This window comes from Pteropus medius, unplaced genomic scaffold (genome assembly GCF_902729225.1).
Source record: "Pteropus medius unplaced genomic scaffold, Ma_sr-lr_union100, whole genome shotgun sequence".
NCBI lineage: Eukaryota > Metazoa > Chordata > Mammalia > Chiroptera > Pteropodidae > Pteropus > Pteropus medius.
Window position 1 is genome coordinate 693,444 of NW_024343733.1, and position 13,541 is coordinate 706,984.

Below are 13,541 nucleotides of genomic sequence, written 5' to 3' on the forward strand. Positions count from 1 at the left end.
CTTAACACATTCAAAAGGCTAGATCTCATCAAAGGAGCCTCTCTACCATAGTGGAATTAAACAAGAAATCAGTGAAAGGAAACTCTGGAAAATTCTAAAATGTTTGGAGATTAAATACCACACTTCTAACTAACCCATGGGTCAAAGAATTCTCAAGAGAAATTTTAAAATATTTTGCACTGGCTGACAACGAAAAAAAAAAAAACAATTAAATCTGTGGGATGCCATGAAAGCAGTGTTTAGAGGGAAATATTTTGTGTTGAGTGCATAGATTAGAAAAGAAAGATCTGAACAGAGAGGAACAGAGAAGTGGAGAGAGAGGGATTTTAGAGCAGTGACACCATTCTGTGTGACTTCATAATGGTGGGTCCGGGACATTATGCATTTGGCGAACCTCTGCAATGTACAACACAGAGCAAACCCTAATGGGGACTGCGAACCTTAGTTAATGTATCGATAGCTATTCATGGCTTGTAAGATGCACCACACTTAATAAGGGGAAATTACTGTGTGGAAGGAGAAGAGACATAAGGGAACTCTGTATTTGCTCTTCAATTTTTCTGCCAACCTAAAACTGCTGTAAGAAATAAAGGCTATCCATCAAAAGGAAATAAGTATAGGATGATGCCATTTTTTAAAAAAGGGGAAAGAGAACTGAGTGTGTGTGTGTCCACACGCGCGTGTGTAATGTAGAAAAACGGCTGAACAGATGTATATCCAAATGTTCATAATGTTAGTCTTTGAAGTTTAGGGTTATGAATAGGGTTTTATGCTTCTTGATTTTTCTGACCTTTTGTGTGTGATATGCATATACTGCTGTAAAAGTCATAGGAGATCATAAAACAATTTTGTCAGCGCCAGCGGCAACAGAAAACAAGAAGGAAACCGAAAATTGGGTTTGAATTATGATGTCCCTTGGGTGAGGTGCTAATGGGGATTAAAGAACAACATGTTCAGAGTACAGTTTGAGGAAAGAGCAGGTGTTAAGGTCAAAGAGTTTAAGTTTCTGAAAGCAGAGGAGCAAGCTGGGTGAACAGCCACTGTTGCAAGATCTCAGAAATGTTTGGTTGGCCAAGAAGCACAGCTCCTCCCAAGAAGCACAGCTCCTCCCATCGCTGGTGAAATGAAACCCACAGCCGTGGGACTTTTCGGCAGCAGAAGAGGGAGAGGCTGACACTCTCCTGGAGCCAGCTCTGCAGCCACTGGCTCTTCTGTGCCCACCGAGCCTCGCAATGGATCTTTCCAACACCCTAGCTAGAGATCTGGACAGGTTCATCGAAAACTACCTCCTGCCAGACACGTCTTTCCGCAAGGAGGTCAAACAAGCCATCGAAATCATCTGTGCTTTCCTGAAGGAGAGGTGTTTCCTGCATGAGGCCCACCAGGTGCGGGTGTCCAAAGTTGTGAAGGTGAGCCCGCCTGCTGGACTGGAGGTGGGGTGGGGAGAGGGGTGACCGAATGGGCGACAGCTTCCGCAGAGAGAGAGTGAAAGATTGAGGTCTCGGGGCCGGCGGTTTCCGATGTATCCATAACCCAACATATAACCACAGCTTGTGAAAACAGACTCTGGGGTGAAGTCCTGCTTCTAATTGTTTAACAAATGCCCGGGCAAAGTTCATGAACCCCCACCCTAGGCCACGTCTATTTCAGGGGTAGGAAACTGAGGCCCAGCTCTGATCAACAATTGGCTAATTAGTGGCCAGGCTGGTGATTCACCATCTCTGCAGTATCATGAGCCGATTAAGAGGATAAGTTTTGACAAATTGGTGGTTCCTAGAGGGGAATGGGGTTGCAGGGAGGATGAAGAGGATAAAGGGGGTCAAATAAAAGGAGACGGAGGGAGACTAGACTTTGGGGGGGTGAGCACATACAAGAGTATACAGATGTATTATAAAACCGTACGCCTGAAATTTATATAATGTTATGAACCAGTGTTACTCCCAGTAAGTTTAGTAATAATAATTTTAAAAAGAGTGTAAGTTTTGAAAGCAAGTAGCACTCACTGGCTGCAAAAACTTGAGCGAGTTACTTACCCTCTCTGCGCCTCAATATCCTCATCCCTAATTCCCGATACCTTAAAAGGCTGTGCAGATTAAATAAACTTCCCACCCTGGGCCGGGTCTGCAGTATGTAACAATATAAGATAGTGAAGGCCAAAGAGTAAAGATCACAGCCTCTCGAACAAGGCAGCCAGGGTTTGAACTGCATCGCCGTCACCTACTAGCCGTGTGATTGGGCTGATCTATAACCTCCCTGAGCATCTGTTTTCCCATCTGTAAAGTGGGAACTAATAATACTAGTGCCGAAATGCCGAGTCCCTGGGCACATCGTGGGAGCCAGGACTGGCGAGGCGCTCGGAACACTGGCGAAGGCTCACGAACGTTAGTGGTGGTTCTCATCGCTGTGTTTCGGGGGCCTCTTCTCCACGAACGCTCGCGCTCATCCTCCTCTGTTTCAGGGCGGCTCCTCGGGCAAAGGCACGACCCTCAGAGGCCGATCCGATGCCGACCTCGTGGTCTTCCTCAGCCACCTCAGAAGTTTTCAGGAGCAGTTTGATCGCCGAGGAGAATTCATCCGGGAAATCAGGAGGCAGCTGGAAGCCTGTCAAAAAACCTGTACGTTTGCAGTGGAGTTTGAGGTTCGGAATACTACATGGGACAATCCCCGCGCACTGGGCTTCGTGCTCAGGTCCCCCTTGTTGCACAGTGGCGTGGAGTTTGATGTCCTGCCTGCCTTTGATGTCCTGGGTGAGTGCCCCAAACACGAGGGGCTTCAGCCTCTGATCTACGTCAAGGCCTCTTTCTCTCTCTTTTTATATTTCTGAATAGCGATCTCCCACCGTTTGAGGGTCTTCCCAAAATAGAGCATCCCTTCAAAGCGGGGAAGAGATTTTAGAATGAAGAAGGTCTGATCGGCCACAGAAGTGACATGAAACAATAAATTGGCCCAATTTGGGAGCAAGACACTTAGTAAGCTTGCCAGGCTTGCTGACTCGTTCCACCTGTGGCGAAGTGTTCTATCTTTCTAAAAATGAGACAGCATAGATCTGGCATAAAATCAATATGTTAATTTCATCTTTAACCCCAAAAAAATGACAAAGCCTCATGAAACTTACACCGAGGGTTGGGATCTCTGGCTAATTAATGTGCAGAAACGTTTGAACTAGGAAGCGTAACCTCTCAGAGGTTCGGTCCGACATTGGTGAAACTGGTAAAACCACACTAGTTTTATCAGTTTTTTTTTTTCTCTTTTCATTTTTATTTTAAAGGGAAAAAAAATAAAAACAGTGCAAAAACCCATTTTCCAGTGTCAGCCACTCCCCACCCCAGGTCACCGCCCCCCTGGTCATGAGATTATTTTAAGTATTAAGCGATTATCTACATTAAGCTCTTACACGGAGCCTGGCACATAGTAGGTGTTCAAAAATCTGAGTCCCCAAACTGTGCACCAAGGCACCCCAAGACACTCCAATGAACTAACTCACAGGGGAATAGTTTCGATTTTAAATCTGACACCGTGCAAACAACTATTATTAAGTTATTCAGACTGAGCTACTTCATAAACAGAACTGTTAGGGATTTCTTTTTGGCCTAAGGGGCCCGGCAAGAAAAATATTAAAACTCTAAAGGCACTGCGAAATGACAAAGCTTGGGAATCTCTCCCGGTTGCCGTGGCCTGTGTTGGGGGCCGGGGTACAAAATGGTGACCAAAAATAAGAGGGAGAGAGAGAAGAGGAGGAAGAGCTTGCCAGGTGGACGGAACAGCACAGGCAACGGCCTCGAGGTCGGGAAAGAGCAGCATGGGGGTGGGGAGGGGCCGAAAGCCCCTGAGGATGGATGGAGGGGAGAGGGCAGCGGGGAAGCGACCACAAAATGAGCCAGGACAGCTGATCCCTCAGGAGCCTGTAACCTTGGTGGCCTGGCTGGGGCAATGACAGCGGAGATGGGAGAAGAGGGGCCTGGGAATGGCCCTCAGGCCCCCTGGCTCTGAGCCCCCTGCCCTTCCCACCACACCCATAGCCACAGCCAGAGCTTGTCTCTCCAGAGCGACTCAAATCTTATTAGAGAAGAACGGACACCTTAAAGTTAAGGATTTGTCCCTAACAGGTCAGGTGCCGAGAAGCTACTATCCTGACTCCCAAATCCAGGAAAACTACAAACCTGACCCCCAAATCTACGTCAAGCTCATCCGAGAGTGCGAAAGTCTGAGTAAGGAGGGCGAGTTCTCCTCCTGCTTCACGGAGCTGCAGCGAAGCTTCCTGAAGCAGAGACCAGCCAAGGTCAAGAGCCTCATCCGCCTGGTCAAGCACTGGTACCAAAAGGTACGGGGAGGGGGCTGACAAGGAGGGGCGGGCCCAGGATGTCTCGTTCCCCTGGTTTTCCCCGTCGCAAGAAATGGCAGCTCCCTCCTTCCGGGTACTCTGGCCAAACCCGTGAGTCCTCCTCGATTTTTTTGACACGCACCCCCATCCGACCAGTCAGCAAATGATATTAGTCCTGCATTTAAAATATATTCACACGTCATCAATGGTCGCCACGTCCGTCACTCTCACCCTGGTCCATCTGAGTCATCTCGAGAGACTCGCAGGACCCGCCCTCGACCTCTCTGAATCCCCATCCCTGTCCACTCACCAGGCCGTCCTCATCCAAGAGGGAAACTCTGCTCTGGCCTCAAGACATTTACATTTGCTCATTTGCTTGTTTATTGTGTGTCTTCCCGCTAAACATGTACACGAAGGAAGGGATTTGTATCTTTTATTCACTGCTGTATCCCCAGAACCTAGGACAGTGCCTGACACATAATAGGTGCTCAATAAGTAGTTGATGAATGAATGAATGAATGAATGAATGCTATAACCCCCCTGCAACACACACACGCGCTTCTGTCCACTTCCCCACTGTCTTCTCTTGAGCAAGCAAATAATCTCTGTGCTTCCTGTGTTCTCATTTGCAAAGAGTAGCATGGCATAGCAATAGGAAAGCATATAACACGGTGCCTGGTATAGAGTCGGTCCCTAATAAACGTGGTTTCTCTGAGCCGTCACAAGAGAACACATCTTAAAAGCTAACATGTGTCGCGTGCTTAGCTTGTGCCAGCCTCATCATAATTAATCTTTTGTAGATCTGATATGTATTTCTGTTTACTTTTAAATGTCTTTGCTCTAGGATTTCTACTTCATTCTTTTCAAATCTGCCACATTATATTTTACGGCTTCTAAATTCCTACCATTCCATGCTCGTCTTTTATTTATCTGAATAGAGTATTCTCAGTTATTTCAAAGTCTGTATCTGATCTTTCAATATTTAAAGTTTTGTGAATGTATTACCATTTTCTCTTGTTTTCGTTTTTTTGTTTTTTCCCTGCTGGTCATCACTCTTGGTGTGTCTTGTTTCCTTGTGTGCCTGGTTATTTATGTGCTGGTCATTGTACTTGAAATTACCTGTGACATAATTTGAGGCTTTAGATTCCATATCTTCCTCCAGAGGGGATTTCGTTGGCTTCCATAAGGCATACTTAAGAACACTGCTAGTACTTTCTCCCACTTAATTCTCATCACATCCCCCACAAGGTAGGTGCTGTTATAACCAATCACTGGGTAGATGAGAAAAGGAGGTTCCAAGTGTCGTCTGCCCAGAACCAGACAAAAACTAGACCCAGGACTGACACCCACAACTGTCAGAATCCAGAGCCCCAGCCTTTAATTGGGGGTCACTGAACGGTTCCCATAAATGCCTAGGTAGTAAGAATTTTAGTCTTTGTGGGTCACAAGGTCTCTGTCTCAACTACTCAACTCTGTCTTTGTAGTACGAAAGCAGCCATAGACTATACATAAATGAACGGGTATGACTTCACTCCAAGAAAACTTTATTTACAAAAACAAGCAGTAGGCTGGACATTGCCCATGGACATTGCTTTACACACAGCTGGATAAACCCGTTTTTCTGGTGGCTTTTTCTCTTCTCAGTGTAAGGAGAATCTTGGGAAGCCCCTGCCACCGCAGTATGCCCTGGAGCTCCTGACGGTCTATGCTTGGGAACGTGGAAACAAGGAAACGTATTTCAGAACAGCTCAGGGGTTTCAGACAGTCTTGAAATTGGTCCAGAACTACAAGAAGCTTTGCATCTATTGGACAAAGTATTATGACTTCGAAAACCCCGTTATTGCTGAATACCTGCAGAAGCAGCTCAGGAAACCCAGGTACTCTATCCCCACGGGGCTTGGCACCCCACATAGATGGACCCCTGGAAACAGCTGTGGTGCCTTGGAAACGAGGGAGTGGGAGGGCTTCACATCTATCGATCATCTTCTGTCGCCAGTCCTCGTGCTAGGCCCTTTACTACTGTTATCTGATTTAAACAACATTCAATCCTGTGGAAAGGCACCATGTCAGCCAGTTTATAGAGTAAGGTTCTGAGAGGTAAGGAGCTGAATGAAACCGCTGAAATTTGAATGAAAATAACAACATCTACGGCAATAATAATAGTTACTCCCAGAGATGAAAAGCTTTTTGTAAGACTAACACATTCTAATATAATAGTAAAAATTATCATTATAACTGACATGTATTGACCCCTTATGATTTCCCAAGAACTGTGCCAATCACTCCACATGCCTTGTCTCGATCCTCATGCCTCATCCTGTGAGGTAGGCGCATTCGACTCTCCCCATTTCACAGATGAGATAACTGAAGCTTAGGGAGGTCAAGTGACCTACCCAAGGGCACATCACTAATCAAAGGCAGAGGTGAGATTCAAACTCAGATGTGTAAGGCCCAAGTGCAAGTCTCTTTCTCCTGGGGCTCACTGCCCGCCATGGAGCAGGGTATGCAGGGCACGGCCCAGGAAGCAGTCCCACGCTCCCTGCCCCGAGTCCCACACTACCCCAGGCTGGTGTTTAGCTCTTTCAGGAGCATCGAGACTCCCCAGACACAGCCCAGTGCCTCACCTGTCCCTCTCTAAATGTTGCTCTTCAGGCCTGTGATTCTGGACCCGGCCGACCCCACTGGAAATCTTGGCGGTGGACACGCACAGAGTTGGCCGCGGCTGGCACGAGAGGCTGAAGTGTGGCTGAGTTACCCGTGCTTTAAGAATGCGGATGGCTCTCCAGTGGGCTACTGGGACATAGAGGTGAGTCCTTCTGCTTTCTCCCTGTCATCCTTCCCCCCGCCACACACACCCCTCCACACAGCTTGGGGTATGCAGCTGAAGGCCATTCTTTCCAAAGAAATTGCCTCTTGCTAGAAGTCACTCATATTCATATAGTTTCAGGCTATGCTCCATATCTGACCCTATTCAGAGAGTTCCTAGAATTTTTACATTCCTTGTCCAAAGTTCACTCATTAGTTGGTGCTGCCATGGCTGGAGGTCACTTTTTTTTAACAGCTCCAGTTGGCTCATTCCCCTAAGAATAATAATAAGCCAAAATGACCACTGCTTACTGAATATTTCTTTTGGGCTCAGGTTTGGCCCTAAGACCTTCAACACGCATTATTTTATTAAATCCTCATGACACCCTATGAGATAGGTTTCTGACTCCCATCCTACAGAGGAGAAAAGGAGGCTCAGAGAGGTGAAGCCACCTACTCAAGGACCTTCAGTGAGGGAGTGGTCAAGCTAGCATTCAGACCTGGTAGACTCTGCTGCCAGTGCTCATGCTACTGTGTAAATAGCTCGTCTCGCATCCCCCCAACTCCCCCCCTCCCCCCACACGCACCCATTTATCATGTGACGAACAAGAGACTCAGAGCAGCGGAGTGATGTGAGCACGTGACACAGCTAAGTAGGGGCAGACATTCTGGAACTGGGACCTTTCCGCTCCCAGGGTAGGGGGTCTTTCTCATGCCGGGGGGTTGATAATATCATAGTTGGGTTCCCTGGGAAGCAGACTGTGAAATGGAGTGCAGCGTGCGGGATGTGTTGGGGAGACCCACTGCCACCTGTGGGACAGGGAGAAGTCCAGCTGGGATGCAGCCCAGGGACAGTGTCAGCCACCACCCCCCAAATCCCCCCAGGGAGCCCTGGAGCACTAGTGGCCTTCGGAGTTGTCCTACAGCAGTCCCATGTGTTCAGGCCTTTGTGCCCGACACGGAACAGTCACCGAATGTGGAAAGCCGGGGAAGGGCCTTAAGCAAGGGGCTCTCTGCAGCCGAAGCAACCCCAAAGGGCCGACTGCTAGAGCCGGTCTGCCGACAGCCTCCCCGGCCATGGGACTCGCTTGTCTTTCCTCGAGGAGGGTCCAAGTTGCATGTCACAGAATCCATCATAGATGCTCACTGAGACCCAGTGCCAAAGTGGGAGACCAGCTCTCCAGCGCGGTCATGTGCTTTACTCTTTCAGCCAGAAAGAGACAGCAGAAGTGACTATTTCACCTGCGACTGCAGGACAAATGATTACAGACAGCACCCTGGACACTTTCAGCCCTACGACACACCCCACGTGGAAGAGGACCAGTGGTGTGCCATCCTCTGAAGGCCAGTGCATCTTAGGAGACAGAGCTCCAGAGTCATCTGGGCCAGCCCCCTCGTTTCCAGGGACATCCCTTGATTTAGGGAGGGCAGAGGACTGCCCCAAGCAGCAGCGAGTGGGTCAGACATAGGACCAGAATCCAGGTCTCCTGACCCCGCCCTTCCCATATTCTGTGCCTTCTCTCCTTTCATAGATAGCACTTCCCCGAAGCCCGCCCGATCCTGCCTGTTCTCCAGCAGCATTCCCTGAGAGACAGCGGGAGAGATTCAGACAAAAGAGTGGAATCCCAGCCTGGACTTTCTTCTGTGTCCCTGGCGGGAGGGTTTTAGTTCAACTTATTATCACTAGCAATAAAAATAATAGCCAATCCCGATTGTTGGGTGTTTATTAACTACAAGGCACATAGCCAAGAAGTGTGTCTGCGTAGTGTGCGTGCGTGCGTGCGTGTGTGTGTGTGTGTGTGTGCGCACGTGCATGCGTGTTCATAGATTCAACTAGAAATATTTATTGAGCGCCTGCTGTGTACCAAGCATTGTTCTGGGCACTGGGAACACAATGAACAAAGCAGACAAAAATCTGTGCCTCACGGAGCTGACATTTGTGGGGAGCATTTTAATATTGGATAGGTTGGGGTCCTGCCAGTTTTCAATTACACGTAACCCTGAGATAAATATCTTTTGTTTTATTATTGTTTTGTTCCTTTTTTGTCCACATCTCTATTTATCCGGGAAAATTTTGTAGAACCGTCTCGTCTAACACAGCGGTCACAGGTCACACGTGGCTATTGAGCCCTTGAAGAGTAGCTGGTCCAAAGTGAGATGCGCTGTGAGTGCGAAATACATCCTGGGTTCCACAGACTCGGTGCAAAAAAGAACAGGACACCACATTCTTGACAACTGATAATTTTTATATTGCATGTTTGAATATATTTCAATGGCATGATTGTGCACCGAAACGACCATCTTTCGAGATATTGAGTTAAATCAAAATGAATTCATCGGTTTCTCTTTACATTTTAATGTAGCTACTAGAGATGTAAAATCGCATCCGTAGCTTGCCTTATATTTCGATTGGACTGCGCTGCCCTAAAAAGTGGATCACTGGATTAAAAAATAGACTATACCGATTTACACTGTCACGGTGTCACACAGTCTTTGGTGTCCTTTTATCAGCTTTCACAGGATGCTTGTACCCTGGGCCACAATCAGCCTGCCCTCGTCACCTTAGGGCCAGGTCCCAGACAACTCAGGGTAGCCCCAACACCCACTGCAATTATGCAAACTAGCTGATCCTAAGTCTGCTTACTCTGCCTTGCCCCGCCTCTCCCACAGAAACCGTGATGAGGGTTCTTGCCCATGTTTCCCCCTTGCTCCCTCTGTCTCACGAGCAACCCCGGAGCTTCCCCATGTGGCCCTGCGTGCAGGCTGTGCCTCCTGTTTCTGGGGACCTGTGAGTATACATTTTTTCCTTTGTGACAATATTTGGTTATTCTCTTTAACAGTTGCAAACTAAAGAAATCATTTTTATTGGTTTGTTTTTTGTAAAGATCACTCCCTCGGTCCCTCTCTTCAACCTATGAAAATTTGGGGCCTGTCTCTCCATCCTTTTCTCTGACTTTACCTGTCTCCCTGTGTATTTTTATGAACATGGGGTTCTACTCCCTATCCAGTTTTGTTATCTGCATTTATCATAGATATCACTCCATGCCGAGAGGAAAATTTTGGCATCCCATGTAATGGTTGGATTGCATTTTCCCATGGGGTAATCCACTTGTGTTGTCTTCTGAGAGGTTCATGATTATAAACAATGTTGCGGTCATCAGTAGATGAATCGAATTGGTAATTAGTTGCTTAATCGAAAAGCCACATAGATCATATGGGAGTTTCATTTTAATTTTTTGAGGAACTCCCACGCTGTTTTCCATAGCAGCTGTACCATTTCGCATTGGCTATTTTTATATTTTTGTAAAAAATATAATAGGCGTGAGGTGATAGCTCCTGGTTTTGACTGCATTTCCCCTACAATTAGTGATGTTGAGCATCTTCTCATCTACCTATTGGCCGTTTGTATGTCTTCTTTGGGGAAATGTCTATTTGAGTGCCTGGCCAATTTTTTAACGGGATTATAAGCTATTTTTATTTTTTTGATTTCTTTTGCTTTTGAGTTATAGGAGCTCTTTATTATTTTTGGAAATTAACCCCTTATCAGATTTACGGTTTGCAAATATTTTCGCGCTTTCCCTAGGTTGCCTTTTCACTCTATTGATTGTTTCGTTTTCTGTGCAGAAGCTTTTTAGATTGACGTCGTTTCGCTTGTCTGTTTTCACTTGTGCTGCCTGTGCTTTGCATATGGTCAAATGATCTTCAGCAAGGTTGCCAAGAATACACAATGGCGAAAGGATATCTCTCCAACAAATGTTGTTGGGAAAATTGGATAGTCACATGGAAAAGAATGAACTTGGACCACACACACAAACCAACGCGCAATGGATTAAAGACTTAAATATAAGACCTGAAACTGATAAACTCCTAGACGAAAACATAGGGGGAAATCTTTATGACATTGGACTTGGCAATGATTTCATGGATACGACACCAAAACACAGGCAACCAAAGATATTTCTTTTTATATGGTGTGAGGTAGGAGTCTAGTTCGAGTTCTTTTAGGCCCGGTTATCCAAACAGCATTCGTTGAAGGAATCATAATTTCCATACTGCTCTGCGAGGCCACCTCTGACATCTACCCAGAGCTCATACGTGTGTGAGTCTGTTTCTGGGCCCTGTTCTGTTTCATTGGTCTATTTTTGTATTCTTAATACTACCTTGTCTTAATTACTATAACCTTAAAATAATTCTTAGTATCTTGTAGAAAACTCTGTCCTCTTTTTATCAAAGTCCATGGCTTTTCATGTCCCTTCCTGTTTCTATGTTAATTTTAGACTCAGTTCGTAGAGTTTCACCCAAAATATGGGGAGGCATTTGATTGACATGACATAAATTAGAAAGAATGACATCTATATCATATTGAGAATTCCCATCCATGGACTTGGAGTTTCTCTCCATTAATTTAAGTCTTTTTTAATGATTCTGTAACTAAGTTTCACAATTTTTTCCTGAATAGGTCTTTCATGTCTTTTGTCATATTATTCCTAGATATTTGTTTCTATGTTATTATACTTAGTATGTTTTCTTTAATTTCATTTTGTAATGGTTGGTTCCTGGAAGACCTAAATGTTTCAGTAAGTATATCTGATTATAGCATTATGAGTGATCTTTATGCTTTTCTGATTTTATTAATTTTTTTTGCAGTAAACTCGTATTCCTTATGTGACCACAAGAAATAATAAACTTCTATTCTTTATATGACAAGAAACAATTAAGCAATTTTTCTTGCAAAAAAAAGTTTTTTTCATAAGTATTTCTCTGAGCTAAGCGCTCATCGTTTATGCAAAGCCAGCGGGCCCAGGTTAAAGAAAAATGTGAGATGCTGGTATTTGTAGTTGCTGGTGTAAGGACAAAGTCATGAGATTGGAAAACAGAGGAGCAAGTGTGTAAGGGATGATAAAAAATTATCGCGTCAGAATTGAAGCACTGGAGGCATAAATTTCTGAGTCACCAGAGATAAGTCCACTTTCTGAGCAACTTCCCGTTGAGGAAATGAAACTGAGAAGATCCAATGTTTAGTCAACAGAGAGGTGAGGGGTGGAGTTCAGAGGTGAGGGGTGGAGAGTTCACAGAGGTGATTAGGACTCAGCTGAAAGGCTTTTAAAGGCAGAACGTATGTAGTATGAGATTGCAAGGCTGGGATTTATAGGGGAACTCCAGTGTACTCAACTTCACGCTCAGGTCCCCCCAGCTCAACCCAGGTGTGGATTGTAATGTACAGCCACCTCTGTCTGAAGCCCTGGGTAAGCGTTCCCAGATAACCCCTCCTCCCCTTCCTCCTCACACAAACCCCTCCTTGCACACCCTTTGCCTCCATCTGAGAGAGGCCACGGCCCCTCCCTGGAGCTCCTCAGAGCCCTTACCACTCTGCGTCGGTACCCACTTCCTCCTGTGTCTGAGCTGTCATTTCCTCCTCTATCCAATCCCGTATCTCATTCAGGGGTCCCATAGTCTCAGGTTCACCGAAGCAGCTCTACTTAGGATCCAGCAGCATTATTACATTTTTCATCTCTTTCCTGTTATTTCTAGAGGTCTAGGTTGGGAGTTAAAGACTTGCGCATATGATCGGTCCACCACCTTGATCCAGTTTGGACCCTTCTGCTTTCTACTCTCTAGAAATTCTTCAAACCTTCTGGTCCTTTCATAGTATTCTTTCTCAGTTTCCAACCTGTCGAACCGCATGATGCTTTTATTTTTATTACTTATTATTATTTATTATAATTATTTACGCCTATGGCACCTGGTCTTCCTAGGTGGTCTCCCATCCAAGTACTAACCAGGCCTGATCCTGCTTTGCTTCCGAGATCAGACATCGGGCTTGTTCAGGGTGGCATGGCCATAGACCATGGACCGTGGCTCCACTGGGGCATAAACCCAGGACCTTCTGCGTATAAAGCTAACCTCTACACTATGGAACCATGTCCGCATGACACTTTTAATATATTTTTTGCTGTCGTTTTGGTAGAATCCTGAGTGTGCCTTCAGTCTACCATCTCAAATGGAATTAGATTCCTAAGTGGCCTGTGAATCAGGAAGATGACTAATTACTGAGTGAGCCTGCAAATCATGGCTTTGTGGCTGAAGGCCCCTGGCTCAAATCCCCTCCACAATGTCTAACCTACCACGTAGTCTTCCTCCTATCCTAAAATACCCACCAGTGACGTGGCACTCGCTACTCAAAATATAAACTGTGTGCCTACACACCGACAGCCTACCATCTCTCCCTCCGACCTCTGAAATTTACCCTCTGCTGCCATCTAGCTCCTTTCGGTGAAGGCAGCCTTCCGGAAGCTCTTGTTAAGATTGTTACCTGAGATCTATTCAGAGGCAGAGTGAATTCTGGATCCTTGAGCGATGGGGCAGAGGACTAATGAGTTTCTGAGTGAGCGAGGAAGGAGGGGATGGACAGTGG

At 46.0% G+C, this 13,541-nt stretch overlaps 1 protein-coding gene and 1 pseudogene across 3 annotated transcripts; one reads left to right on the forward strand and one right to left on the reverse strand.

Annotated features, from left to right (window-relative positions):
- The first annotated feature begins 1,114 nt into the window (after positions 1-1,114).
- Positions 1,115-11,844, forward strand: LOC120606731 (2'-5'-oligoadenylate synthase 1-like). Of its 3 annotated transcripts, XR_005653954.1 has the most exons (7): positions 1,117-1,409; positions 2,459-2,747; positions 4,107-4,321; positions 5,966-6,198; positions 6,974-7,127; positions 9,797-9,914; positions 10,751-11,844. XR_005653954.1 is itself a non-coding variant. In XM_039868191.1 (6 exons), exons 1-6 carry the CDS (start codon positions 1,233-1,235, stop codon positions 8,466-8,468), a joined length of 1,200 nt encoding a protein of 399 aa, XP_039724125.1. In that variant the 5' UTR covers positions 1,115-1,232; the 3' UTR covers positions 8,469-8,807. The 3 variants fall into 3 exon arrangements, 2 of the variants coding, with proteins under 2 accessions (XP_039724125.1, XP_039724126.1); XM_039868191.1 differs by lacking the exons at positions 9,797-9,914; positions 10,751-11,844 and adding an exon at positions 8,337-8,807 and having other exon boundaries at positions 1,115-1,409; XM_039868192.1 differs by lacking the exons at positions 9,797-9,914; positions 10,751-11,844 and adding an exon at positions 8,418-8,807.
- Positions 11,845-12,857: 1,013 nt separating this feature from the next.
- Positions 12,858-12,973, reverse strand: LOC120606870 (uncharacterized; annotated as a pseudogene).
- Positions 12,974-13,541: the final 568 nt, after the last annotated feature.

Bases quoted from the DNA above. Each gene is read 5' to 3' on its own strand.
- LOC120606731 (XM_039868191.1), top strand. From the start codon at position 1,233: ATGGATCTTTCCAACACCCTAGCTAGAGATCTGGACAGGTTCATCGAA. The intron at 4,322-5,965 runs GTACGGGGAGGG...TTCTCTTCTCAG, and splicing joins TCAAGCACTGGTACCAAAAG to TGTAAGGAGAATCTTGGGAA. The intron at 6,199-6,973 runs GTACTCTATCCC...GTTGCTCTTCAG, and splicing joins AAGCAGCTCAGGAAACCCAG to GCCTGTGATTCTGGACCCGG.